The following is a 26395-nucleotide window of genomic DNA, read 5'->3' as shown; positions in this document are numbered from 1 at the left end:
AGCGATATCAGCACTCCTCCTACCTTTTCACCGTTTGTATCACTCCGCTTGAAGTGACCGTCATGGCGGCCGACCAAATCAACCGTAATTTTTACAAATACTACTTGTTGTACCACAAACTGTAGTTTTAATAGTTTTTTAGGCGAGAATGTAGTTGTGTAGACCTGAAATATGTGACTCATATTTAATAACAGCGCCTATTTTACAACTTGTGAGCTCCAGGGCGTCAGCGGCCGTTCAGTGCTTCTGTAACCGCCGAGAACAGCTTAATCTCGGACAGTACTTTGTGGATTTGCCGCTGGCTCTTATAGTGGTTAAACATGAGACATTATTCAATTTGAGTACATAGAACAGGCAATCTTTGGTCTTTATTAATCTATTATTTGTTCCAGAGCAAGTCGAATTGTGCTATGTTGAATTTGATAATAATAAACAACGTTATGTTACATCATTATATATAGCATATTGGCTTCAACTAGACGGGACATATCAGACAAAGACTCTTCTCCACTCTTCAAATACGTAAAACATTAAACTTTATAAACATTAACGATTTACAATTTTTTTTTTTCAAACATCAGATCTTTATTTACCTTGACATTGCATAGAGGAGATGTCCAAACTGCGTGCACACTTCATTAACCAGGGGAGGCGGATTAATGTAATAAGGTTTGATTGACAGTTTGAGGATCCAATGGAGTTAAGAGGTTTTGTCAAAAGCTCTTTAAAATCCTTTTCATTCGTTAAATATTTGTAAAACCCACATACAAATGTAAATGTTTTTTTTTTTTTTTGTAAATAACTAGTGCTTTGTTTGACTGAACTGTACAATTGTGCTTATTTGTTGTTCAATAAATATTATTTTATATAAATATGTCCATTAGTAAGTCAATATGGATTGAGTGAAAGTTACATTGATACACCATTAGATGGCGGCAACACTTTACAGGAGAATGAGTCAGTGAAGCACAAGAGACTTTTAAATTGAAAGGAACTTTTGCAAAGGAAGTTGTTTTTAGCACTGTGGTGTTATACAAAGATCGCTTTCCTCAGAGGACATTCAAACTGACTTTTATAATGGATATAATATTATGGACATCGACTTGAAGAATGAATGTAATGCAATATATCAGACACAGGTAATAGCCTACTCTCTCTCTCTCTAATACTGTATAAAATTCAATGTGTTTCAATGAAGCGACTCAACGTTCCTTCGTCACTAGTTCTAAAGTGACGTTTTAGAGTTAGTAACGGAGGCTTGGTCCAACTGACAACTTGCGATTTGAATCCGTGGCGGAAGGAAGTAGTGCTGCACAAAAGAGGGTTTTAAAGACACTCGTTGTTGTTCTTATTTATTTACACACTCATGCCGTCACTTGGGTAAAGTTGGTTTTATATTCGCACATTCAGACATCCGTATTCAATAGCCTTGTTAATCACACTACATTGGACATTCAGTGGACATTCACAAGTAAATATGCCATTAAAACAATACTTGACTATATTGATCGACTGTGAAAAATGTTGTAAGTTGACAATTGTTGGTTGTCAATATCATGTCGCTGCTTAAAATTCGCAAACATTCCCATACTGTCACAGACATGTCAGGTTCCAACGTCACCCAATCACAGCGCGCACCATCTCCAGAATACTGATCACCGCCACCTGCACCACATCACCTCCCTCATCAGCAGCACTACAAATCACTCACACTCACAGCACTCCACGTCCGGTCTCGTTACCATACCCTCACAAGTCTATGCTTACCTCAAGGACTCCTCTTCGAATACCTACCTGTCTCCATTGTGTTGATTCCCAGTGTGTTCCTCGTCTGCCTCGTGAGTGTGTTTCCCATCTGCTTCCAAGTGCTCCAGCGATCTCCAGTTCTCCAGTGTTCACTCCCTGCAAAGATAAGGACATTAACTATTCCCAGTATCATCCGTTCAAAGTCATTCCATTGCAAGTTATCTCACCTGTTTCATTCTCCCTGCTCTCCTGTGGTCAAAATAAAGACTGTGAAAAGTAATACCTGTGTCTGCTGTCCGTCTACTGTAACAACTACGTGCTTGAACCCCTAAAAATCAGGACAATTACAATAGGGTTTCAGCACTACATGCTTGAACCCCTAATTAAAGCTGCAAGCAGCATTTACTGGGGTTCAAGGACTTTAATGCCTTTAAGCACATAAAAAGGTATTCAATTTATTCAGCAAGCATGTAAACACTTAGATTATAGATGAAAAAAAAACATCTACAGCCAATACAGGCAATTCAGTAAGGCAACATATGGTTTTTAAGTTTTTTTTGACAGTTATAATGCCACCTTTTACCTGATCTACAACAATTTTTTGGGGGTGTGCTTTAGAGTTATATGTTGTATGTGGTCATCTTTTTTTCATGAAGTTCTGAGTTTTGGTTTAGGTTTTATAGATTTTTAAGTATATTCAGCCACACCCATTTTATAAATTACCCATTTATAGTAACTGAAAGGGTAAAGTTCAACCTGTTTTTGATAATCATTGATATGGAGAGTAAATAGAATAGTCCTACTTTGGTTTCGTTTTGATCGGGCAAAAAACATAGGAGTAGTTTGCAAAAGTAGGTTTTTCATATATTTGCAAATAATTAATGATTTGTTTGACAGTATTGATTCTTGAGGCAAAGTTATTCAGTATGAGGAGATGTATCAAATGATACATGATTACGTGATTACCGTGGAGTAAAACTTGTTAGCACCAACTTGTGGCTGATTTCTTTCCAAATTCATATATACTTCTAAGACCATGAGTTGAACATGCCTATTGAGTTTCATTCTGATCGGCTTCCATTAAACTTGTCTAATAGGTGCTCAAAATTTATTGGCCGATGGCGGCCATGTTTTTTGATAGGCCTATATGACAATAGGCTTGTTCGAGATGTATCGGCGCTGCGCAGAATGATTGGTGCATGACATCAAAGTACCGTGAGAGCGATTCAAAAGCATAAGGAGTCGTCTGGTCTCCAATCAGTCTCGTGGTACTTTGATGTTATACACCGATCGGTCTGCGCAGCACCGGTGCATCTCGAACAAGCCTATCAGCTGTGTCCCAATTCAGGGGCTGCGCACTTCGAAGTGCATGAAAGGGGTGGGGTTTTGGAGTGGAGGGTTGCCAGGTCTGCTCAACAAAACCATCCCAAAAGTAGCATACACAGCATAAGTGTAAAAGTATCCCAATCCCTGACGTGGCAACAGTGAGCCGAGCGACGTTAGATGGCTAGGCGCTGTGTGACAGACAGCTGACAGTTGACGTTTGTGTGCGCATTTTAAAGTTTTATGACTTTCTATTGGTTTTTAACATGTTCACTGCCGACGACAACGTTGTGTTATGTAATGTTAGTTTTATATCTTCAGCAAGTTAACCATGTTTTTATGTTATATAAAATGTTAATTTGGAAAATGTATACATTAATATTTGTACATTTACTCTGTATTTAAGTCTGAATTTAAAGTACAGTAGGATTTTATTCAACTGCACTCCATCTCAGAGACAGATATTGCATTTATGAACTGACTTGGACATCACATATTACAGTTTGATTGGTGAAACCGGGGCATTGCTTACATTTATTTGAATTCACACCTGAACTCCTGTCGTCACTGGCGCGCAATGATCTGTGGGATAGTGTAGACCGCGAAGTGTCTTGAGATCGGTGCTTCATTCCCCTGGAAAAGGAGAGGGTGCACTTGAAGTCGCTCTCGAATTATGTCATCCTCGCGCTGTGGTGAATCGCACTTCAAAGGACGCTTTTTTCCCCGTTTTCTCAAGAACAGAATACAGTGAATAAAAATGTGTCGATATAAATATTATTTAAATGTCACTTTGTCAATGAAACAGCCTAATTTCTGTACAGTTTTTTTGAGAAGGCAGACACTGGTGGAGCGTATTATATAAATATATAAAAATAAGAAATATTTGAACATACTAAAACAGATGTATGGTCCATTCAAATTTTGGCTTGGTGATCATAGCTTTAAAATTCTCGCCTGTTACAAATAGTCATGCTCAGCAGGTATATTTTAAGATGTCAGTGCATGTTTATTTTAGTTAAAACAACTGAACATTTCATTTAACATAACAACAAACAAGGTTAACTAGTTGCTAACGATATAAAACTAACATTACATAGTTTAACCATACATATTTTGGTCCAGTGTCCCATTGTCTTCGGCAGTGAAGCATGTCAAAACCCCATAAAGTCATAAATGCACATAAACATGAGCTGTCTGTCACACAGCCCCTAGCCATGTAACGACGCTCGGCTCATTGTTGCCACGTCTGGAATTAGGATACTTTCACACTTGTGTTGTGATTACGCTACATTTGGGATGGTTTTGTTGCGCAGACCTGGCAACCGTCCACTCCAAAACCCCACCCCTTTCATGCACTTTGAAGTGCGCGGCACTTGAATTGGGACACAGCTACAGTCCTTGTAGTCTATCATGCCCACTTGGACCAAGACATTGTATGACAAATTTCAAGTCAATTGGACTAACGGTTGTATAGTTATAGCTGTTTTTTCGAGTTATTGCGCTACCTAATTTTGTATCGATGCAATTTTATTATTGTGACCAAAGATTGATGCCATATACAAGTTGGTATTCAAGTTTGTTGCAAATATCTCATTTTGTTCTCCAGTTATGGTCATTATAGTAAAAGTGGCTCCTCTCATTCCAGAGATTTTTACACCCCCTAGTGACTGTGATTTAAAATTTCAACTTTTTTGTGATAATTATTGATATTCAGTCAACAGAGAACATTTGTGTACTGGTTTGATTCTGATCGGGCAAAAAATGTAGGTCTAGTTTGCAAAAGTAGGTTTTAGACAAAATTCAAAATGGCGGAAAAATTTGCATACTGGAAATGTAATTGGACATAAATGCTTGTCTTTCTTGAGCCAAGGATTACAATGATATAAGACACTGGAGTGTAGGACAAATGGGATCACTTTTTTTACTATAGGTTTAGTTCATTCTTATGTTGTTTAATAACTAAGATTTTCATTAATGTTTGGAACAGAAATTAATATATTTTATGTGATGGCTTGGTGAGATTTGCATAGGCAGGTATGAAATTTTCTCTATCAAGATCCATTAATGTTGAAAAAACATTTAAATCAGTTCATGTGAGTACAGTAGTTCAATATTAATATTATAAAGCAATGAGAATATTTTTTTTCTGTGCTAAAAAAGAGACTTATATCGTGATGTTTGATTTTAAAAGAGCATTGGAGCATAATAAATATGTGTTTTAAATCATCTGTTTGGAGTGCTAAAGTTATGTGATTTCAGCATTTAGTGTTGAATTTGCTGGTTTGACAATCTGAATCATGATACAACACAAAGGATTTATAATCTTTACGAAATGTCAGTGGTATCTTTGAAGATGCATGGAGTCATTGGATTTCAACAAATATATTTTATTTTGTGTTCTGAAGATAAATTAAGGTTTTTCTAGTATGGAATGACATGAGGGTAAGTAATTTTTTTGGGTGTAGTATTTATTTGAATTTCATTAGTGTGTGTGTTTTTTGTTAATTTCATTTTCATTGTTTATTTTATTAATTAAATGTGCTTACACACATTTTGTTGCAGACAATGTCAAGTCCTTCTCTTGTTCAACTTCTAAAGGACATAAGGACGACGTAAAATTTCAAGGCAATCACTTTTAATTTTGTCTTTTGGCTTTGTCAGTTGATTCAGTATTAGGTTGTAAAGCTTTAAAGGCAGAGAAACAAAAATTACCATTTTAACAAAAAAATTTATTGAAACATTTTCAAATGTTTTAGTAAAGTTGTAACATTTAACAGAATTTTAAAATTTTTAATATGTACCATATATTTTTTCAAAATCAAAATAAAATTATTTTAACAGAAACTCATTTAACACACAATAAATGAAGTAAATGCTGCAATGTGTTTCTTAGCTAATCAATACAGCAGTTAAACATAGCTACTTGAACATATTAAGCAGCATTTTAAACACCATGAAATTAAATAAAACATTTTACCAACCATTGGTGTGTTTGGACTGAATCTTTGAATATACTTATGCTGCGTTCCAATTCGCCTACTTATACTACGCCCTAAAAGTATGTACTCTTTCTGTGAACAAAAAGTACTTACTTTATGAGTGTGTAGCAAAAGAGTAGACAAGCTTTGGGACATACTAACACGTCATACAATCGCGTCAATTCTCTCTGTCGCATCCTGTCACCGTAAACTGGCCTGTCAATCATCTTACATCCTCCACATTTCATTTAGCTATAATTCCAAGAAGTCCTCGCTGCAGCCTGTAGCACGATGACGTAGCTGGATCAGATCCAATACGTACTGGACGTTGTCACGCGCATGCGCGGTGGTGTGTTTTGGTGACGTCATAGACGCATGCGCACTACCTATAATCTATGGATTATAATGCGCATGCGCTACTCTTAAGTGACACGCATGCTCAATATTGTATTAAGATGATAATCTAATTGAACAGTGATAAGTTATTATTTACATTTATTTAAAGATCTATATTATTTACAGTTTCTCTACACACATGCAAAATAGTTGTCTGGACAACATTTTAAATCACACAATTTTAGAGTTTTTAAACCTAAATTTGATGTATTAATAGCATAATGTCACCGCAAGTATTATTTTTTAATGCATGTTTATAGAACATTTTAAAATAAAGCCATTTTATTTTATTCAGGTCATATTTGCTGTTGAGTGGAAGCAAAAATGAGTCAATAGTCTCTGTAATTTTAATCCAAAAAAAAGGTACAATAAAGTCTGTAACTTAAAATACCAGTACACATTCATGGGAAAAATGCAAAAATATTAGCAGACCCAAGAAAAAAATAAAACTTGTCAGATGTCAAAATAAACAAAAGTGCTATATTGTCTTGTTTTCAACAGATCTGTACATAAGATTCATCTTAATTTGCTGCTCAGTGTCTGCAAGACATGCAAGTACATTTATTAAATTTATTAATTTGAAAAAGTTCAATATACAAACACAGCAGTCAGATCAAGCAGTTGCCACTCAAGTGACCATTTATATTTAACTTTCTAAATTGCTGTCCTTGGGGCTATAGTGATTGCCGTCACAGATGAAGCAGTCTGCTGAGCAGTAACCTTCAAACTCTTTGGTCGAGTGAAATGCACGAAGGATTCCTTTCCTTCCATCTCCAACATAGCCTGGCGGGAAGTCTTTAAATAAGTCCCCACAACAAAGGCAACTGGTCACTTTATATGGCACTCGGTACATCTCCTTGTAGTCACTGGAGTATGCACTCCAGTTGACAACACCTATTGTAAGAGAGATTTAAAGCAATAAAAAGTTCTGAGCAAAGCTTAAAATGCATTTGCAGCTTAAACTTAATGGTGTAGAACCATCTACTGGTATAAATATAAAAAAAACTAAAATGAAAACTTACTGTCAAGCCAGGCAAAATGAGCCTCTTTTCTGAATGATGCCTCACAAACAACATCATGGAAAAGCCAGCACGTCAGAGACCGTCTGAAGAAGGCCACATCTCCATCTTCTTTGACCACATTCATGAGGATATGTCTCAGGATCTCAGGTGGCATCTGCTGAAAAAAACTAATTGGTTAAAATTCTTCTATAAAAAATAATAGTCAAATAATAGCATACATTTAAAATGTTAAAAATAACATTTGGAATAGGGAAAACTCCCACCTTACTTATGTAATCAGCCTCTGCTTCCATTTCCAATTCTCCAAAAAAGAAAGAAAGAAAGAAAGAAAGAAAGAAAGAAAGAAAGAAAGAAAGAAAGAAAGAAAGAAAGAAAGAAAGAAAGAAAGAAAGAAAGATCACACCAATACATCAATCATGAAATATTTATGGAAAAAGGAACTTGAACATTTTATCATCAGTTGTCAGATTAGTTGTTACAAACCTATTTTAAAAGGTATACCTGTTTTCATTTCTTTGCGCCTTTTTCTGAGTAGCTTTCTTTCAGCATCTGATCTTAAATTACATATAAAAACAAAAAAAAAGTGAACTAGTTTCCCTATAAAAGTAGTCCACAGAGGAGAAAAAAAAATTACCATAAAACACCAAATACTGTGCAAATTAACATTATTAAAGAGAGGATAAAAAAACGCTACTTCTACTCCTCCATCACCTACTACTACTAATAAATATGTTTTATTTATTGGAAGTACTTGTAAATAGGCTTACTTCACAGGATAATTTGTTAGCAGGAGCAAGCACCACCATCTCCTTACTGCAGCCATGTCAGACTGGAAAACATGCTTAATGTAAATCACAATCACCCTTTGAGAATAAACTTTTTCCCAAATTATTAGTTTTGATAGCTCACCTCAGCAAAATCAAAGATGCCTCCCATTACAACATAGAGTGCGTACTGTGTAACATTAATAGTAGGTTACATCAAAACAGACATAAACAATAGTAATGAACTTTAATTAAATGGTTTTGTTTGATTGTATAAATATGTTAAGTTTGTTGGATATTGATTTTTCTCATAAACTAAAAAATAAATTAACAATGAAAGACAGCAATCTGACAAAGCTATCAAGGAAAATAAATATTTCTTATTGTTAAACAATTCTTCCTACCATCAACACAAACACTCCACAGTTATTTGAACAATTCTGCCTTGGAGCACCCTGTTGAGTTAAATTGAAATAAACATATTATAATTACTCAAAAATACAATTAAAAACAATGGGGTTGAATATCTAAAATGGAATTTAGTGAGAACAAGAAAACTGCTTACATTGAGATCATCACGTCCATACTCTTTCCACAGCCCAGGATGTAGTTGCTGTGCAAGTATTCTACAAAGCATTTAAACAACAACAACAACAACAACAATTAAAACAAAAATGGAATAAAAATAATAATTAAATACTAATAAACAAAAAAAAAAAAGGGTGGAACAACCCCAAACAAATCCTTGGCTCATTTATCATTGTATAAAAACTTTCTTTGTATATAAAATATAATTCCAGTGATAAAGGTAGATTTAAATAGTTTAAGCATCAATGAAAAATGAGCCATAAAACAAAAAAAAAATGCATGCAAAAGGATGTATGGCACAAAACAGAACTACCATAATCCTGAACTTCTTTTGAACTCTTAATATTTTTTCTGAAAAAACCTGTAGGGATCAATGTAACGACAATCGGTGAAGTCAGTGCCGTGCAGTGAATCAAGCAAATACATCTCTCTGCTTTTTGGTTTCATGATCTGTAAAACTGGTTCTATTAAATGATTCTTGGAAGACACAACTGTTAGTTATGTCAAAATATCTCAGTGTTACTTGCATTAAGGAGAACTGATAATTTAAACACAATAGACTTACACATATCATCCAATGGTTTGATGCCCAGGAAGGAAGTAAGATGAAGTCACATTCTGCTATATGATCCTAATACAGACAACAAACATTTTTAAAAGCCACCTAAAATGACCCTAGTTAACTTCTATTAAACATTTCAGTCATACTTACAGGTAAGTTAGCTGAAGGGTCTGCACACAATGGTGGCAACCATGTCACTGTCACATACGAGCTAAAACAATGGACCTTTATGTTCTGTTAGATACCATTTAAAATTACAGTTAATAAAGGATCACTTGTGCACACTTTCTCAATCAAAAAAAAAAAAAAAAAACAGTTCTATACAGAAGATATATATAAAATCTTTACCTTTAAGTCAGCAATATCTCTGACCATTGAAAGGCAGGCATTCAAAATCTGTAATAATTTGAGAGAAACCAAATTTAATATTCACTTATCGCAAAACAAAAGCATGATATTGCGTGTGATAATACTCACAGTCCCTTCAACATCATTTGGATGTCCCAAGGTAATAAAATCTGATCTGACCAGAATTGTTGCTCCTACTTGAGCCAAAAATTGTTGTTGTGATTCCTTTTCATTTAAAGCATTTTTTATCTATAAAAACAAAAACAAGTGTAAATATGATTATACACTTTGCATAAAAATGCAAAACAATTCAACATACCATCTTTATTTGGTCACTGCTTTGTGGATGCATCCAGCATGCCCTGTTTGGCTGCACATTTTGTAGGGCTGTCATGTCAATCACTGAACCTTGGCTGGGGTCTGAAAAGAGATAAAACTGTATTTATTAAGTGAAGTGAGATTTTGCAAGTGCAGTGTTTATAATGACATTACTTACAGTGTACTTGGTCTATTTGTGTAATATCACAGGTGTGTCTCTCACTATCATTTAGGGACTGTGGAGTTGTACCTTCACATACAGTACAAGAAAAAGTGATTTTTACAATACATGAAAAAATGAATGGTCATTGTAAGATTTAAAAAAAATAAATAAAAACTTACCAAGTACTATCTGACCATAACCATTGAAGGTTAACTGATCACTTGGTGATACAAATTTTCTTAGGCTGTCCTCCATGTTCTTATTCTGTGCCGTGTTATAATGGTGAATGATGTTGCGCATCAAAAATGTGTGTCCTGATGGCGTGAGCATGTTCAGGAAATAATTGTTTTTGCGCATTTCAGCAAAAAGTTGCTCTGCGGTTTGAGTATTTACCCATCCACAAAGTTCTGGGACTACTTGGATTCTTCTAAGAGCATCTCTTGGGTCTTTGGTGTTGAATTCATGGAATCTGTCATACAAAGCATAATGCTCTGATGATCCTGTCAAAGGATGGCAGTTGGTATCCTCATTCTCCTTCTTATTTTTCAACCATGGTAGATTAACTTTGAGCTTGCCTTCCTTTGCTAGCTGGATATTTGCTGTAGTTGGTTCAGCAAGTCTCCCTTCATGGGGACTGAAAGGTAGAGAATCTGCTTCACGAAGATTTACGTGTGCTGCAAGTCCTCTAGCAAAGTCGTATATTACAACATTAGGAAAGTGCTTCCAACTCAGCAGCAAGTCCGCAAAGTCTCTGGGAGATTCTGCTCTTATGTTGAATTTGATGGAATACACTATTCCACATGGACATGTAATGACTGCCCAGCCACCTAAGAGAAATGTACAAAGCACAATTTAAAGAAAGTACAATGTAAAAAATATATTTCAAATCATAACATTACAAAATAAATAAATAAATAAAAAATAAAAATAACACTTCAACTATTAACTTAGTTTTTTTTTTTATAATTAAGTTTATTTTTTGTAATAAACTAAATTATAAAAAAATAATTAACCCATGTTGCATCTTCCAATTAATGCTTTGCTGAAAATTAAAGTGTCCATCGGGATACATCTATAAACTCCTGTGACATTTGTTCTTCAATCAAAGCTACATATTTATGCATTATTAAATGTATTATTATTATATAGACATTTAAGTGATGAGAGTTAGGCAATTTACCAGAAGCACCCCAAATCTGCTGGAAGATTTTGTCGTACGCAGAACGGTTTTGCATCTCTGTTCGCAAACGTAACACAAGATCCATCCTTGATCCCTTTGTGTCCAATCCACATTCTTTGCACAGCTTCCTCACTGCATCAACCTAAACATATGACAGGCTTTGGTTATAACCAAAATTGTTGCAAAACATAATTAGATGTTGTGCATGTGTTCTTACCTTAAGATTAAAGAGCTCATCACCTAACCTTTCCTCTGTGACGTCAAGATCTGGAACATCACAGGACTTAGTTTTTTGCAGTTTTGCATGCTCAGTGTTTAGAACAATGTCTGACTTTCGGGTATTAGGGCCAATCCAAGGAGCCCAACAATCATAACTTGGGCAAACTACAAAGGGATTTTTCCTGCCACCTTAAGAGAAATACAGTGTGTAAATTGTTTCTTTAGTTACACAGACCTAAATAATATTACACATTAAATAACTTACTTGAAAGAAATCCCCGGCCAATCATCTCCATCGTTACGGATTCCCAAAAAGAGACAATGTTTGTATCACCCTTGAAATCTGATGGTGGTGTGGCTATTTCACTGACTGCAAAACACAAATTCACAAATCAGGAACATGCTGTTTTTAGAAAGCATTTGTAATACAATGTACACAACACATACTTACAAGGAATACTGAAGACACCTTTCTTGTGGAGATCCATAATCACCACTTTGGGCTAATAACCGCAATTGATGCAGGTGTAAGAATAAACATGGCTGCTCAAGGCTTCAAAGTGGAGGTAAGCATGGAGCACTGTGTCTTTGCTGGGGAATTTTGCTTTAGCAGTAGCTTCAAGTATGCTCATTACTCTGCTAACAGCAGTGTGATTCTAGGCATATTCATAGAGTATAAAGAAAAAAAGACTATGTTACATAAGATAATACTTACTACACAAAACAATATCAACATCAATAGCTACACATATTACCTGAAGAGCATTGCGGAGAATTACACACAAGTGAAGAGAGAGCAGAAGATGGTCATTGAAGTTATGGATACCATCAGTGAATTCCTGGTACCTGTACATCATGCTGCAGTTGCTACATACTTTGTAGTAAGTTGAAATTCCTTAACAGAGAGCAGAAAAGTTAAATACAAAATAACAGTACACTCTTTAAACAATTTGAATGTTTTATTTAACAATATTTACCTTCAACTACCAAAGGTCAGAATCTTTGCTCGTGAGGTTATAATAATTGGGTCACTTAGAACATGATTACCCTCACATTCGGAGCAGAATGTTTCTTCAGGAATTAGTTGGTGTCTAAATTCACTTCCATGTTGTAGACCACTAACCAAATTTTGAGGAAGGTCCACAGGCAGAGATTTATTTTTCATCAAATAGCGCACCATCCTCTCCATGCCATCATCATTAGGTGGGTACTGATGATCACTACAGTCATCAACACTCTCAGACTGCTGCTGAGGAATCTGCATGGAATCAATCCTTTCGGTGCTCTTCACCTTCTGGAAGAGAGCTCTCTGACATTGAAACAAATGCCATTTAGCTATTGCTTTGTGAATACACGACTGTTTGATTTTATTACATGGACAGGCCCACGTGATCTTCTTACTGTCATATACAACAGTCACTCTTCCAAGTCTGCAGTAATAAGACATTTTTGGCTCATACACTGATATATATTTTTTTGTTGAGGGCCCAGCAAATGTGATCGCTACAGAAAGTGGCACATCTTCTTTGTTTGCCATGCATTGCCTTTCGATGCATGCATCTTTCCTACTTTCTCCAAACCATTTTTCTTTCACCATCTCGTTTAGGGTTTCCTCTTTGAGATTAACAGAACTGCCATCATCTTTGGGACAGAAAGCTAAAGACATAAGATGGCAGCACTCAAATGGTTTCAGGCCACTCCTTTGTGCAAAATCAGCACTAGCATTACAGAGGTCTAGTTCACACATAACTTTATCATTCACACCCCAGATCCTTTTTTGAACATGGATGGGTATTGATGGTGCACTGAAAGATTTTGCCACTGCAAAAATTCCATGCTTACTGTCAATGACCTGACAAAGTAAATGTCTTTCTAATGTGATGGCCTCTTTAACTGTGGTGTGCCTTCTTCTAATGTGAACTCGCAAGTTCTTTTTATTCAATTCCATATCACAATGATCACATCTGATTCTGTTCTTCTTTAGTTGAGGACGCTTTACTGTTGGTTGCTCTGGTGGAACCAGGACAGAGGAAGTAGTCGGAGATGGAAGTACTTGGGTGGATGCAGAAAGAGGAAATGGAGCTTCAGAAAGAGGGCACGTTGTCACAGGTTGCAAAGATTGACATAAGGGACCTGTCCAAGACTGTCTCATTGCTGGAGACTGAAACACGGAGGTAACTGGAGATGAAGATGTTTGGATAGCCATGGGGCAAGACAGGGGAGGCGCCTGTGTAATGACATGAGAAGTCTGTACTGAAATAGTAGAAAGTGGAGCAGTGGCTGCTGGGCTATGCAGGAGTGGAGATTGAGCTTCCTGGCCAGGAATAGCCAACTTTTGTTTACATTTTTTAAGATGAGTAATTAACTGCACTTTTCTTATTACTGTAGCAGGACAGTAACAGCAGTGAAAATGTGCATTTTCTCTACAGTGTGAATTGCACTTAACAATCACAAAATCTGGGGGGAAAAGTTACACACATATGACATGCATTACTCTGATCAAATTACTCAAATCAAAATAAAATTAGTAAAGGTGAAATTATACTCACCATCATGATGTACTGCCAATTTTAGATGATTCTCTACATGGTTATCAATGGATAGTTGTGATGTGTTTTTGTACATCTCACAAAAAGGGCAGTGGTACTGGCTACAGCACCTTGTGCACCTTGAAATTACTGGACAACTGCCCTTTTTAAAGACATTCATCTATTCTAGAACAATGCAATAGTAAGTATTTATTAGCCGAGGAAAATCAGGGTAAATTTACACTAGCCCTACAGTCTACCCAGCTAACAATTTTTGGTTCCCAGAACGTTCCGGGAACGTTCGTTTCTGGTTCCCAGAACGTTCCCGGAACGTTCCCAGAACAAAGATTCTAACGTTCCCTGTTGGTTCTCCAGGAAAGTTTTCTTTACGTAAATAGAACGTTCCCTTTAGGTTAGGGGAACGTTCCCGGAACGTTCCCGGAAGGTTCTGGGAACGTTCCGGGAACGTTCTGGGAACGTTGCGGGAACGTTCCGGGAACGTTCTGGGAACGTTGCGGGAACGTTCCGGGAACGTTCTTAGAAGGTTCCCAGAACGTTCTCAGAACGTTCCCCTAACCAATACATCCAGATATTCAAATAACACAGTCTACAAAAAATAGTCTACTTAGTTTATTGCTCAAAAATAAAAGAATCATACGAATATATTATTACAATAAATTTCATTTACAGAAACAATCTATAAATAAGTCATATACATATTTTTTTAAACAACACATATCATACAATTCCATTGAAAACATTAATAACCATGAACATGAAAATTCTAAAACTTTAAGAATCATAATAATTTAATAAATGTTAACAGTTCATATATCATATGCGAATTATTATCAAATATATCACGAGAAACTATAGTCATTGCTTATTGTTCAGAAAACATAAGAATTGTTTGAACCATGAATAATATTATTAAAATAATTATTATCGAATATGAGAAACTATAGTCATTGCTTATTGTCCAGAAAACATAATAATTGTTTGAACCATGAATAGTAATATTATTAAAATAAGTTTTATCAAATATGAGAAACTATAGTAATTGCTTATTGTTCAGAAAACATAAGAATTGTAAGAACCATGAATAGTAATATTATTAAAAGAAATATAATTTGTATTTACAGAAACAATCTCTATAATCTATATACATAAACCATGAACATATTTTAAACAACAAATACAAAATTGAACGTAACAATCATGAACATGAAAATTCTAAAACTTTAAGAGATTATAATAATTTAATAAATGTAAACAGGTCATATATCATATGCTAATTATTATCAAATATATCACGAGAAACTATAGTCGTTGCTTATTGTTCAGAAAACATAAGAATCGTAAGAACCATGAATAGTAATATTATTAAAAGAAATATAATTTGTATTTACAGAAACAATCTCTATAATCTATATACATAAACCATGAACATATTTTAAACAACAAATACAAAATTGAACGTAATAATCATGAACATGAATATAATAAAACTTAGAGTTATAATAATTTAATAAATGGGCTATATTATCGTATACTAATTATTATCAAATACATCATGAGAAAGCCACATGTTACTTTAAACAACATATTTACACATCATATAATGAAATATGAAAAAAATATTTCACCACACATCTTCAATTCCCCATCATCTGCAAATCAAAAACAAATACACGAAAAGGACATGAGTCAAATTATAAACATTTCACTGTGCTGTTGAGTAATAGTTATGTCATTGCAGTTTTGCCGATGTCTTGTGGACTTATGCGCTGATATTATGATATGCATTGTAAAAATACATCACTCAGGTAGTACTGATATATGATACTACATAGGCTATTTTATTTCCCCTCACACTACAACAAATCTTTAAAACTTAATAGTATTATTCAGAACAGAACAAGAATGAAAAATCTAATATATAAACGTCAAGCCAAAATGAATTCATTTAAAACTTGAAACAGAAACCGGCGTTATAACCTACCTCTCTCATTTGGCACAAATCCAAATGTTATATCACGATGTATTTGGATGCTAAACTATAATTTAAACTCTGTGATTGTACACAGACTATTTAAAATGAGCAGTGTAACTTTTTATATAGTTGACTGTATTTTATTTTGACAATGAACAGGCTGCAATGTCAAGTTACTAAAAATTCTTATGTTGTGCGTGCCCGTGAGGCGCCGGCGCTATCACTTGAATTTTCTTATAAAAGCGGAAAAAACTTAAAATACTTAGAAGTTTATGGTCATAAGAGTAACATCATTCATTCGAATCTGTGAAGGGTTAGGCTTATTATTTTTGTACACTCACAATAAAAACAAAACATTGCTTGTAAAATAAAGAAAACAAAAGTAATTTTCGGCCGTCTCCTTTTCCTTTGAGCTTCTCAAAAATGAACCGAAACTCAGCATATAGTCTATTACTTGTCGCATTTTTTTCTTTCATTTTTTTTAATCTGTTAATCGTTTAAGTGAAATATATTTCGCGTATAGGCATAGGCTGTTTATTCCTTTTATATGATTTTACCCTATTTTTTTCTCCGAGAAGCGCTGCCGGTGCGTGATGATGATGATGAATATGAATCCTCGTGTTCTGTTGTTTATTCTGCTATTTGGGACTGTATTGTAGGCTAAAACTAAACCCCTGGATTTTTTGTCTTCATTCTAATTTTGTTTAATTATAATTTAGCATAATCTTGTCGGTTAATGAAAGGTGAAAGGATAATGATCGCGTCGGTTGAAAGTCAGGGGGAAAAAACGAAAGGATATTGACAAGGCAACATTTCTCATTTTCGTTTAGTTTAGGTTTTTCAACTATTATTTATATTTTATTATATTTCAGGTTTATTTCGATTAGCATAAATGTTTTTAATAGTTTTAGTTTTTGTTAGTTAACTATAATTGTTACAAATGTAGCGCAAAAGCGCAATAGGCTAGTGGCCATAGATGTGCTGGATGTGATGGCGCATGAGAAATATACGCATGACAAAGCAAGGAAGACTGTTCCAGAAGTCGCGATACAGTGTTTGGGTTAATTATTAATAACGAGTCTCTAATTTTTCATTACTTGTTTAAGATTTATTATATATGCGAATATTTAGAAATAGTCTAGTTTTTAGGTCATAAATCTACTCGATAGAATTGATGAGTCATGCCATGATATAAACTGAATGTCAGAGTCATACTGAGTAATAAAAAAGAGCCTATTAATGACAAAACAATGGTGTAGGCTACCACCAACTCTTACTGACATAGCATTGATAATTGATAATCTCAAAACAAAATTAGCATTATTGCTTACCATTTTAAATGCCTGTGTGGGGCAAATTTTAGCACCATTGAAATAAGGTCTTCCACGTCAGCTGCCTTTAAAGACCTAAAAAGCTTTTGCGTTGCTCCTAGAAGAAAGAATAACATAGAACGTTGATTTATGTGAAAATTGGTGTTAGATTTGAGATATGGTACCATAACAATATTTATTTTATTTCAAAGTGCAAAATACAAAACAATGATTGATAGTAGTTGTGGAAAAAAACTTGCCTATAATTATATCACAGATAATTAAGTCTTTGAAGGCTAGTTTCCCTTTTTTCCCTTTTAAACTGTAGGCACTCAAGACGTTGTTTGATGCAACCTTGCGCAACATTTTGCGCACGGCTGCCCCTGAATTTGTTCCTCCAAGCGATCGAAGGTAGTTCATCTGTTAGAAAACAAACAAAAAATCATAATTAAACAACACTGTTATTTAGAATTTTGCCATTATGATAGCAGCTGAAAGAGTGTTTTGTTTGTTTGAATGAATGGAAACTGTTGAATCCATGGCCGATGTGTTGAAAGTTTTTAAATGAGGAAGGGAAAGAGAGACAGAAGCGCGTTCATCTCCATTGTTAAGATTTACTGTACTTTGCAACAACACCTGTTCAAATAGATTTTATTTTGAAATGTCTTTATCGTAATTATAGTTTTTAATTAATTGCTTTTAAACTTAACAAATAACTTCTGTTTAGGGTTTGTAACTAAACAAATCAATACATTTCATTTTAAGGCTTTCGCGCAACTTGTTTCCGTCACAACAAGGCAGACATGCACAGGTTTACTAAGAGCAAAAAATGTAAAATCAATAAGATAACTGAGGAATTAGTCATCAGATGCCATGTCCGTTATTTGCAGCAAAAATCTGCAAAAATACAGCAAAAATCTGTATCTCAAACAGATTAATTTAAATAAGTTATTTCACCACCTGCGTGACATCATTAACTAACGTTTGCATCCGTAGGCTACTATGTTAGTTAAGCTGGAGATCAGGGCTGGATTTCCCGATAACGTTGTTTCTTAGCGCGCTACGAAGACTCTAAAGGTAGACCTTAACTGAAGATGTACCGTTTCCAGGCGTGTTCCCCGAACTATACCTTATGAGGTTGCTTAAGGTATATCTTCTTAAGTGCGACGTTACCAGGTGCTGTCCATGGCGGCGGTGCTGAATTGGTTGATATCGATGGCTCGAGAATCGATAATTCACTCTATACAGGGTCTGCTTCACTGCGTTATGTGAGAAATCAGTGTTCTTCATAAAAAGAAGTACTTCGGAATTAGAAATTGCATTTATCAGGACTCATGGGATGTTATAAAATTAACCCAAATTGCAAACTAAATCTACATTGTAATTTATCTACATTCTGGGGGCGCGGAGCTCCATCAGCGTGAGTTTAAGGCGACCATTATTTAGAACAAAGTTTTAATTCCTTGGAGACGCGTCATGCAGCTGACAGACATGTAGGTGTCGCGTTTATATCGTTTATTTATTTTTATTTTTTTATATTTACAAACTTGTTAACTATATCATGAATTTTATGATATATTCCGATTGTAAAATATGTGGAAGTGAATGTGTTTTGTTGCGTGATGAGTTTGCACGGCAGATAGAGCTGTCGGATATACGAAATCTTCCCTGAAATACATATAGCCTTAGTATGTGGCCGGTGAACAGGGAGAAGAATAGAGTAAACTTTATTGTTTCATAAACAATGTGTATCTGATATGAATAAAACACTTCGTCAAATTATAATTGAAAGGGTTATTGTTGCAGCTTCCGTAGACATCAGTGTAATTTGAATTTAACAAATTATAAATGTCTTTTTTATGCAGTAGCCTTCTTAATTCAAATGTGTATTTAAATGTCTGAAACCTAAAATAAAGAGCGATGAGGTTAAAAACACTGAATAGTTGTGATAACGTTATGACAAGCGCAGAGCGCGCGTCTGTCTCTGGATCAGCGCTAAAGCCCATTTGAATTTAGCAGTGATTTTTTTGCATTTTATTCTTGCCATAATCCTAATCAAACACTGGGTGTATTACAGCTTCAGAATTATATTCGTATTGACTGTCAACAGTGATAAGGTATAGCTAAGAGTGGTCCAGACCAACCTTACGAAAGTATGACTTACAGAAGGTATACTTAACTAAGAACGTTTCGGGAAACACATATTAACGTTAAGGTACAGCTTAAGGTATAATTTAAGAGCGACGTAGAGTTAAGAAGGTTTCGGGAAACCCAGCCCTGTTCCTTAGGAGGTTGCTTAAGGTATATCTTCTTAATTGCGACGTTAGGTGCTGTCCACGGCGCTGGTGCTGAATTGGTTGATATCGATGGCTCGAGAATCGATAATTAACTCTATACAGGGGCTGATTCACTGCATTATGTGAGAAATTAGTGTTCTTTATAAAAAGAAGCACTTCAGAAGTAGAAATTGTTATTTTTGAACAGTTTTAATTCCTTTGAGACGCGTCCTGCAGCTGACAGACATGTAGGTATCGCGTTTATATCGTTTTTTTTATTTTTAATTCAAAATATTCACCAACCATTTAACTATAACTTAAAAACACCGAATAGTAGTTGTGATACATGACAAGCGCGGAGCGCGCGTCTGGCTCTGGATCAGCGCTAAAGCACTGTAGATGTCGCAGATAAAGAGCATTTTCTCGCTGAATATTTTGGTCACTTGAAAGTTTATTTTTGTTATAAATGTTGTTATAAATAATTGAATACTTGTTTGGGTATTGTATATTTTATTTGCATGATAGCTAGCAATAGTGACATCTAGTGGAGTACATGACTAGCGTTTGATATGTGACTTTTTTTTGCTGCGTGAGCAACGGAAAACATGAGGTGATGACACGAATTGAGAGGTGATCTGATCTGACACAAAGATTGAGAATTTGATAAGAAGATGTCTCATAATGTCTCCTGGATCCTTATTGGAAGGCACACGGTATGTTTGCTTATATTTTGTTCATAATTTAAGGTATTGTGTGTATTATGTTTAATAAGCTATATGGGCTTAATTGAACGACGTCATGGCAAAATTCACTTCACAAATTTGATTGTAATTTGTATTTATTTTCAGTTTTTTTCACGGTGTTCATTTGATGGGTGATGTCGACTGTCTCTACTCCTAAGAAGAAGACAATCAAAGGCATCAGTTGAACCGTGTTTTTTTTTAGTCACGGAGAAAAAATTCAGGAGTCGTTATAGTGAAAAAACGTGTATTCACATTCCCTGGAAGAGTGCCAGATTTCATCGTGGAAAAAGAAAGATCGTTGTCAGACTTCGACGTGAAGAGCATCCAATCGACCCCGCTGGAAAACTGCAGCCATTGGTGATGGAGAAGATGTTGCCATTCAGGGAACAACGAGATTTCGTCGCATTGAAACTCCATTGTTTATCGTGACTGCATTCCTTGCCGTGCAGAAGAGCAACGCAAGAAGTTATTGCTGGAGTGACGAGATAGCCACAAGACGACAACGTTGCAAAGTTTTATGACAATTCGGTTGTCAATAAGAGTTGCTACCTTTGGGTTCACAGGTCAGACTGTATCTTTTCAGCTTGAAATTTAATTTCTTGGTTTATGCTGCCTTAACATTTTTTTATAGTTGAAATTGTATGCAAATGGTTGAAACAAATATTTGCTTAGTTTATAGAAGTGTGTAACTTGTTTAATAATTGTCATTGAGCATTTTCTTGTGGTATTACAGCTTGCTATTAGTGTTTAAAGCTGAATAATAGTGTGGTTTAAAGACCAAGTGACCAAGTGATTAGAATCAAGTGATTAGACCAAGTGATTAAAGCTCTTGAAGATGAAAAGGCACAATTAGAGGAGAAATTAGAAACTGAAATTGATGTCTCAGACAGACAAAAATGTGAAGAATGCTTAGCTGAAGTTAATGCAGATCTGGAAGTAAAAAGAGACTCCAGGAATCATCATCATGAGTTGAGCAAGAAGTTAGGTGATCAGAAAGAGAAAGGCGTCCAACAGAAAAAATGCTTGAGTTGAGACGTGACGAGTTAGTTAAAAGAGAACGGAAGTTTATGTGATATCAGCAGTAAAGCTCAGTTTATCAGATCTAAACTGAAAGAAGAGTGCTCTAAAACCGAGTTAGACAACATGATGGTAACTGCAGAAAAACGTGAAGCAGAGTTATATGAGAGCATTCGTGCATTGAACGTCCCATCTCAAGATATAAGAAGGAGAATGGATAGCTGCGCTTCGGTTACTAGTGAAATAACTGCACTGAAAAGAGGCTGCGCACAAGTTGGTACTAAAGTGTTTGATGCGGAGGCTGTAAAAGAAACACTCCTCCAGCTACTTCAAAGAGATGACGCCAGGTCAGTTTATGGATCAACTGTTTCGAGAGCTGAACGAGATAGTCAGCAGGGAACCCATATGTCAGTAAAAAGAGCGGAAGCAGCGGCACGCTTAGCTGCGAAACGTGCTGAACTGAAGAGAGAAAAAGAAATCTCAGCTCAAAGAAAAGAGGTGCTAGTCCAACAAGAGAGGTTAAAAATGCTGGAGGAGCAAAGGGATCTTGAAGTCATGGAAGCTGAATACTTTGTGTATGCAGAAGTGGAATCAAGATTGAACGCTGAAATAGGAGATACTAAAGAGAGAAGCACATTGCCTCCATGTCAGCACCCTCTGCAACACAATAACCCTTCATGCATCAAGGTTTCCCAAGAAACTTTAGCTCAACCTTGGTCTGAAAAGGAGCTGGGGACAAAAGTAGATGAGGTCTTGTTAGTGAAGGCATTAAAAGAATCCCTGATGATGACCAAACTTCCAGCTCCAGAGCCATTCACGTTTACAGGTGATCCACTCAAGTTCACTGAAACGAACTACACAACCCCAGCGCAGAGGCTGTTCTATCTTAAAAGGTACATAAGTGGAGATGCACTTAGTGTACTAGAGGGAACCTTTTATAGGATTGATGAGGATGCATACACTCAAGCTTGGGATGCCCTGATCAAACGCTATGGACACCCTTTTGTAGTTGAAAGAGCATTTAGGGCAAAGCTGAGTAATTGGCCAAAAATCAGACCTAAGGGATCACTGAAGTTAAGTGAGTTTAGTGATTTCCTCATCTCCTGCAAAAATTCAATGCCTCATGTAGTAGGTCTAGAAGTTTTGGACGATTGTGAAGAAAACCAAAAATTGCTTCAATTTCTTCAACAGTTGGATGAAAGGGTTCAACACAACAAAGAAGGACATGTGGAAATGCCCTTACCTTTCAGAGAGCGTCCTCAATTACTAAACAATAAGCAGCATGCAGTTCATTTGAAGCATTTGAAAAGAAAACTGGAGAAAAGTCCTAAGTACAGAGAGGACTATTTGAGATTTATGAACAGTGTCTTTAAAGTTGGTGATGCCAAAGATGCAGATGCCACACCAAAAGAAGGCAATACTTGGTACATTCCGCACCATGGGAATAATTCTTAAGAAGCAGACATTATAATTGAAGCAAACAAAGGCATCAGTTGAAGCGTGTTTTTTCTAATCACAGAGAAAAAAATCAGGAGCCGTTATATATATGAATTTAGCAGTGAATATTTGCAGTATATTTTTTTGCCATAATTCTAATCTAACACTGGGTGTATTACAGCTTCAGAATTATATTCGTATAGACTGTCAACAGTGATAAGGTACAGCTAAGAGTGGTCCTAACCAACCTTACGAAAGATAGTTGTACATTTAAGTGACTTATGTATTACCAGCTTGGTCCTTTTGTCCTTATTTCCCAGTTCTGTGTTTAGTGTATCCAGCTCATCCACAGTCTGGCATGGTCCATTTTCCAGGATGTCCCCCCCTTCCTCAGTCACTGTCACCGTCCCAGCAACAGCAGCCAGTATGCTTCTTTGCATCGCTAAGATGTCTTGCTGGGTTTCTGCAATGTCTTGCAGTTTTTGCAAGACTTTTGTGCGATAGTCTGTGAAGCAATATTGCAGATTGGTACTTGAAAATACAGTATAGTGTGAAAAATCAAAAACGTGACTTACTCTTTGTTGCTGCTTCTGAAGAACACTGGGGCTCTTCTAAGAGGAGCTGTGAGGCAGCTGTGGCATTACATTAGAATTTACTTTTCAAAGTTTAGAAGTAAATCACTCTATCTAGAATGGTTAATACAATAATATAATAATATAATGAAATTTTGTAAAATACCTTGAAGGGGTTGTGCCATACACGATAGCCGGGATGCTGGCGGTGATGCTTCTGCTGCAAAAATAAAATCCAAACAGACTTAGCATTCATAAGTTGAAGGGATAAGTATACATAAAAAAGAGAGACAAGTCAAAATGTATCTGTTGCCAGTGAGAAGGCAGAGAGAGAAATATTTTTTTTAATTATGTATTTATACTTAAAAATATATTTGTATATTCTACAAACCATTGTCCAGAGGCTGAAAATTGGAGAATGGCTTATCTGTGAATATAAAATAAAAAGGAAAAGGCATCTAATAGGTTGGTTAAAAGTTATGTGTTAATCATGTTACATGTTTAACAACTTACATTTGGGTGGAAGAGGTTTTGAAAGGGTTTTATTCTCAGTTGGGAAAACTCTGCTATCATCTAAAATTAAAAACAGAGTTCACAAATAGAACTGAAATTAATAAAACAATTATGACACATCGTGCACTCCATAATGTTTGAGATAAATATATATATTTTTTCTTAACCCTTGTGCGATCTTTGTTTGGGGTACATTCAGGGTCTCTCTTTAAATCACTTTATAAAAGACCCACATTTCTAACTTTCATTCAAGTGGATAACATGGATAATTTGACATGGTTTAGTGTAAGATTTTTGCCCATCTTTTGGAAAATGCAGTTTTAAAAGTAAAAAAAATCTTTCACCAGTAAATGGCTGCAGAGCTCCACCTTTTGATTTGTGCTATTTGACTAACTGAAATATATCTTTTCACAAGTTTTTTTTCAGTTGGATTCATATCTAAATATTATGAAATCACAATTATAAGAATAAAAATTACTTTTTGTCAAAGTTTATCTTTTTTTTTTGCTGATTTTTTTTTTTAATAATCTTACATTACGATTAGACCCTGCTTAGAACATGGACAAAATTCATCCTCAAAAACATTATTGAATACTTACCATCTGAGGAGGAATCTGTTTCAGACAGATATCTTGTTGGCTTTTTGTGTGCCCTCTTTTTTTCCGTTGTGGAGCTTTCCTCTGTTTCAATATTTGAGGTCTCCACAACACGCCTGCATTTCTGGACACCTTTGGTGTATGAGTCTGGAAAATATGTTGTTGGTGTAAAGTATAGTTTTTTTCTTTTTTTTAAAGCAATTTTCTTGATAATTAGATATGATTTTAACAATCCTCACTGTACTGAAGATACTGTAGATTAATTTAAATAATGCAAAAACTATTAAATTACCTGTTCTTAGCCAGATTTTTTTTATTAGACACCGCCTCCACTTTCCTTTGTCTGGCATTGTGCAGTTTTTTACAAGCTGCCTTATGTTTCCAAATGTCCAGTAACAGAACGTTCCCTGAAAGAAAAAAAGGGGTTGCTTTACCATTCTTGAACAGACATTTATACTGTAAATGATAGCGAAAGCTTATTGAAACCAAAAACATACCTCTTTGGTCTCTTCCAACCACGAGGTTGGGACTAGTTCCACTGCACTGTCCTCTGTAAATTCCACCACTGCATATTTTTTTGTGTCCATCTGTTGAGATTAAATTAAACACACACACACACACACACACACACACATTATATATATATATATATATATATATATATATATATATATATATATAAATAAATGTAAAGATAAAGATGCATTACAGTTATTCAAAAACTTAATATTAAACTTTCAATTTCAAAATTCTTTCCATACTTTTTTAAACCTCTCTGTAGATTTTTCAGACCATATTTAAACATAAATAGTAAATAAAGCCATTTTCAGCATAATATTTGGTATATAGCACAATCATATTTTCTCTGTTTTTGTTGTTGTTGTTTTAAGTGATGTGTCCTGCATATGCACCTCTTTAATGTCTTTAATGTTGCACTATCACAGCAAAGTCTGATTTAGATGATTGTTTGCTCCTCGTTTGCTGTTTGAGTGGCACATGTACATTTGTTAAGAGAAGTTTAAAAGAGTCATGATTAAGTTAAAGATAAACATTTTTGTGTGTGTAATAAAAATATGCACCTTGAACTCATTGTCATGTTTGAAAATCATTAAACGATTACAAAATTTTTGCCTTGAAATCACTGAAAAATTAATTTTTTTTAGAAATTTTAGAAAACTGTATTGGGGCAACACAAATATTTCTATATACTTCTTACCTTTCCCTGAACTATGGAGACCAGAGCAGCTGAGCACACAGTGCTTGCTGAAGCTTTGGCACTGATGGGTCAAGAGACTGGGGGAAAGGGGAGGGGAAGAGATTAGTGTTCTTGCTAACAGAAAGTGTCCATAATAACAGTTAAGTTGTGACCTGCCATTAAATAGAACAAGAAGAATTCAGCCCATCTTATTTGGGTAATTTGGATAGATAGTACTGTATATTCAGGACAGTACTAAGTCAAAAAATAGCTGAATATATAAAATTAACCCGTTCAAAAATGTGCATACCCTTGATTCTTAATATTGTGTGTGGTTACCTTGTGATGGTTGTTCATGAGTCTCTAGTTTGTCCTGAACAGTTAAACTGACCACCGTTCTTCAGAAAAAATCCTTCAGGTCCTGCAAATTCTTCAGTTTACCAGCACCTTTTGCATATTTGAACCCTCTCCAGCAGTGACTGAATGATTTTGAGATCCATCTTTTCACACTGAGGACAACTGAGGGACTCAATGCTCCAGAAGAAAACATGACGCATTAAGAGCCGGGGGTGAAAACGTTTGAACAAGAAGATGATGTGCAGGATCTG

The 26395-nt window shown here is 35.3% G+C and overlaps 2 protein-coding genes across 2 annotated transcripts; one reads left to right on the top strand and one right to left on the bottom strand.

The window, feature by feature from the left end:
• Nucleotides 1-8879: 8879 nt before the first annotated feature.
• On the bottom strand, nt 8880-14316 carry LOC137032993 (uncharacterized). Its single transcript, XM_067405053.1, has 13 exons — nt 14157-14316; nt 12363-12502; nt 12059-12263; nt 11873-11977; nt 11606-11796; nt 11389-11530; nt 10388-11035; nt 10224-10295; nt 10047-10147; nt 9857-9976; nt 9728-9775; nt 9530-9613; nt 8880-9448 (listed from the first exon to the last, which is right to left on the bottom strand). The coding sequence occupies exons 3-13, from the start codon at nt 12093-12095 to the stop codon at nt 9230-9232; spliced, it is 1767 nt and encodes a 588-aa protein (XP_067261154.1). The 5' UTR covers nt 12096-12263; nt 12363-12502; nt 14157-14316; the 3' UTR covers nt 8880-9229.
• A 4506-nt stretch (nt 14317-18822) lies between these two features.
• Nucleotides 18823-22929, top strand: LOC137031514 (uncharacterized). Its single transcript, XM_067402522.1, has 2 exons — nt 18823-20427; nt 20563-22929. The coding sequence occupies exon 2, from the start codon at nt 21601-21603 to the stop codon at nt 22927-22929; it is 1329 nt and encodes a 442-aa protein (XP_067258623.1). The 5' UTR covers nt 18823-20427; nt 20563-21600.
• Nucleotides 22930-26395: the final 3466 nt, after the last annotated feature.

The sequence above is a fragment of the Chanodichthys erythropterus genome, chromosome 12, assembly GCF_024489055.1.
Source record: "Chanodichthys erythropterus isolate Z2021 chromosome 12, ASM2448905v1, whole genome shotgun sequence".
Lineage (NCBI taxonomy): Eukaryota > Metazoa > Chordata > Actinopteri > Cypriniformes > Xenocyprididae > Chanodichthys > Chanodichthys erythropterus.
The sequence above is the reverse complement of the archived record's forward strand: the minus strand, read 5'-3'. Positions and strand labels throughout refer to the sequence as shown.

Coding starts and splice junctions, on each gene's coding strand:
- LOC137032993 (XM_067405053.1), bottom strand. CDS start 12,095: ATGGATCTCCACAAGAAAGGTGTCTTCAGTATTCCTT. Junction 10,296..10,387: donor TTATGGTCAGATAGTACTTG/GTAAGTTTTTAT, acceptor CTGTATGTGAAG/GTACAACTCCACAGTCCCTA. Junction 9,977..10,046: donor GCAGTGACCAAATAAAGATG/GTATGTTGAATT, acceptor TTGTTTTTATAG/ATAAAAAATGCTTTAAATGA.
- LOC137031514 (XM_067402522.1), top strand. CDS start 21,601: ATGATGGTAACTGCAGAAAAACGTGAAGCAGAGTTATATGAGAGCATT.